Raw genomic sequence first — 2,430 nt, forward strand, 5'->3', positions numbered from 1 at the left:
ATGAGTTTGCTCTGCCTCCTCATCCTGCAGGCCGCGTGCGGGCTTGCGCATAGCACATGGGACAACTGCGGGTAAGTGATCCCAGGGTCTGGCAGGGAGCTTGGGCAACCCATAGGGGGTTCCCTGGAGGGTGCCCACTTGTCCCCTGTGGCCTCACCCCAGCTTCCCAAACTCCATGGGCGAGCCTCAGTTCCTTGCCAGCAGCCAGGTGCTGGTTCAGACAGACACACACCCCATGGGCTTCCTGCACCTGCTGTCCATGCAACAACTTGTGGGGAGGGCAGAGGGCTGAGCTTCAGCCTGAGCAGCACAAGGCATTCAGCAGCACAGTAATGACTTTCTGCTTACAGGGGGTACTGTGGGCTCCGAGCCATGCCTTATGACTATGGCGCTGGGGCTTATAACTACTATGGCATGACGCGCGTCGTGGGCGGTTCAAATGTCCAAACAGCAGACTGGCCCTGGCTCGTCAGCATCCAGCACATGTGGATACCAGACACGGGGCATCTGTGTGGAGGGTCCCTCATCCACCCGCAGTGGGTCCTCACGGCAGCCCACTGCTTCACAGATGTCAGGTGAGGAGCAGCAGGGAATGGGGATGTCCTCATAGCACCAGCAGGTGCCCTGTCAGTGGCACCTCATGTTACTCCCATCCCTTTTCCTTGCACTGAGCTCAGCTGAGACACTGGGCTCAGGAGAAGACTAGGCTCATGCCACTGCTTCCTAGCAGCCTGCAGCTCATCACTCACACAGCCTAATGCTTGCTAGGGCAGTCACTGCCTCCATAGCACTGAAGGCTGACAAGTGCTGGGCTGCCTCAGTGCGTGGCTCTGCTCCCTCTCAGCCCTCTCTGCATCTGCCTTCCAGCAACATCAGCCTGGTGTACGTGGTGATCGGGGCCACCCAGCTGACTCAGCCGGGCCCTGGGGCACAAGTCCGCTACATTAGGCAGCTGCGGATTCACCAGTATTATGATCCTGGCAACAACCTGAAGAATGACATTGCCTTGCTGGAATTGGACGAGCCTGTCCTGTGCAGCCCCTACATCCAGCTGGCCTGTGTGCCCGATGTCAACCTGAGAGTGTCAGAGCTGATCTACTGCTTTGTGGCTGGCTGGGGTGCCACCACCGCAAGAGGTGAGTTTCCAAGAAGCATTTGTGCCATGAGAGCAAGCTCAGTATCCTGGGGAGACAGGTTGGGCTTCCCAACAGCAGAGGCCAAAGCCAGAGTCAGGCTGCAGGATGTATGCCTCTGAAGAGATGGGCCTGGACCGTGCCCAAAGGCACACAGCATGGACACAGCACTCCAGCACCTCTCCAGACACTAAAGCAAAACCTAGGCATGGAAATAAGTCCCAGGCAGGGCAGGAGAACTGGCAAGGAGCTGCTGAGTGCTCATTCCTTTCTGTGCTCACAGCTTCAAGCTCAAGTGATGTAATGCAGGAGGCCATGGTCCACCTCATCGATCTCAAGCTCTGCAACAGCAGCCAGTGGTACGCAGGGAAAATCCACACCAATAACTTGTGTGCTGGTTATCCACAGGGCACCATCGACACCTGCCAGGTAGGAAGGAGTGCATGACAAGTGCCAGCAGCACAGGCAGCTCAGTCAGCCCTGCCCAAACACAGCCCCATGCAGGTTTTGCCTGGCAAGTCAGTCCCACTCATTGTCCCAGGTCCACACTGTTCTTGGGGCTTCCCTCCCATTCTCCATCCATATGCCTGTGCTCCATGTCCCAGTTGTTGCAGAGGCCTGGCATCCATCCCAGAAAGGTTCTCTAGGGCTCTTGACAGCCCAGGGGTCCAGATGCCAACTTTGGAAAATCCCTCCTCTGCATATGCAGAAACAATGTGCAAAGATGAGAGATAGCCCTACCCTGCAGGACCCCAACCCACTCGCAGACATGGTTCTGCAAGATGCAGCACTTTGCCAGGAATACAGCTCTGGCAAGTGGTGTGAGAAAGAATGAGACAGCCCCAATGCCAACAAGAACCACTCCACCTCACCTTAATCCTCTCTGCTTCACTTCAGGGTGACAGCGGTGGTCCTCTCATGTGCAAAGACACCGTTGCTGACTACTACTGGGTTGTTGGAGTGACCAGCTGGGGAAAAGGCTGTGCAAGAGCAAAGCAGCCCGGAGTCTATACCTCTGTTCAGCACTTCCATGACTGGATCCTGGTCCAGATGGGTGCAAGCCCATATGGAAGTGCTTCTTGAGCAGCAGGACAGACAAGACCCAGTTTTGGCTACAGTGCACCACAACCATTTCTTGCTGGGGTATTGCCTGCTGATGGAAAGGCAGCCTCAGTGTCAAAAGCCTGCTCTGTCCTGCCCACACCCTTCTTCTGCATGCAAACACTGAAGTTGACTTAGTTGTTGAAATAAAGTTATCTATGTTCACAGTTAACCATGTTTTTGGTCCAATTCCATC

At 55.6% G+C, this 2,430-nt stretch overlaps 1 protein-coding gene across 1 annotated transcript; it reads left to right on the forward strand.

Annotated features, from left to right (window-relative positions):
* Positions 1-2,216, forward strand: LOC139685280 (acrosin-like). The gene is made up of 5 exons (XM_071581947.1): positions 1-71; positions 351-575; positions 868-1,136; positions 1,417-1,562; positions 2,031-2,216. Exons 1-5 carry the CDS (start codon positions 1-3, stop codon positions 2,214-2,216), a joined length of 897 nt encoding a protein of 298 aa, XP_071438048.1.
* The last annotated feature ends 214 nt before the right edge of the window (positions 2,217-2,430 follow it).

The sequence above is a fragment of the Pithys albifrons genome, chromosome 2 (genome assembly GCF_047495875.1).
Source record: "Pithys albifrons albifrons isolate INPA30051 chromosome 2, PitAlb_v1, whole genome shotgun sequence".
Taxonomy (NCBI): Eukaryota; Metazoa; Chordata; class Aves; order Passeriformes; family Thamnophilidae; genus Pithys; species Pithys albifrons.

Excerpts from the sequence above, each read along its gene's own strand:
- LOC139685280 (XM_071581947.1), top strand. The coding sequence starts at position 1 with ATGAGTTTGCTCTGCCTCCTCATCCTGCAGGCCGCGTGCGGGCTTGCG. Across the intron at positions 72-350 it reads AGCACATGGGACAACTGCGG|GGGGTACTGTGGGCTCCGAG; the intron begins GTAAGTGATCCC and ends TTCTGCTTACAG. Across the intron at positions 1,563-2,030 it reads GCACCATCGACACCTGCCAG|GGTGACAGCGGTGGTCCTCT; the intron begins GTAGGAAGGAGT and ends GCTTCACTTCAG.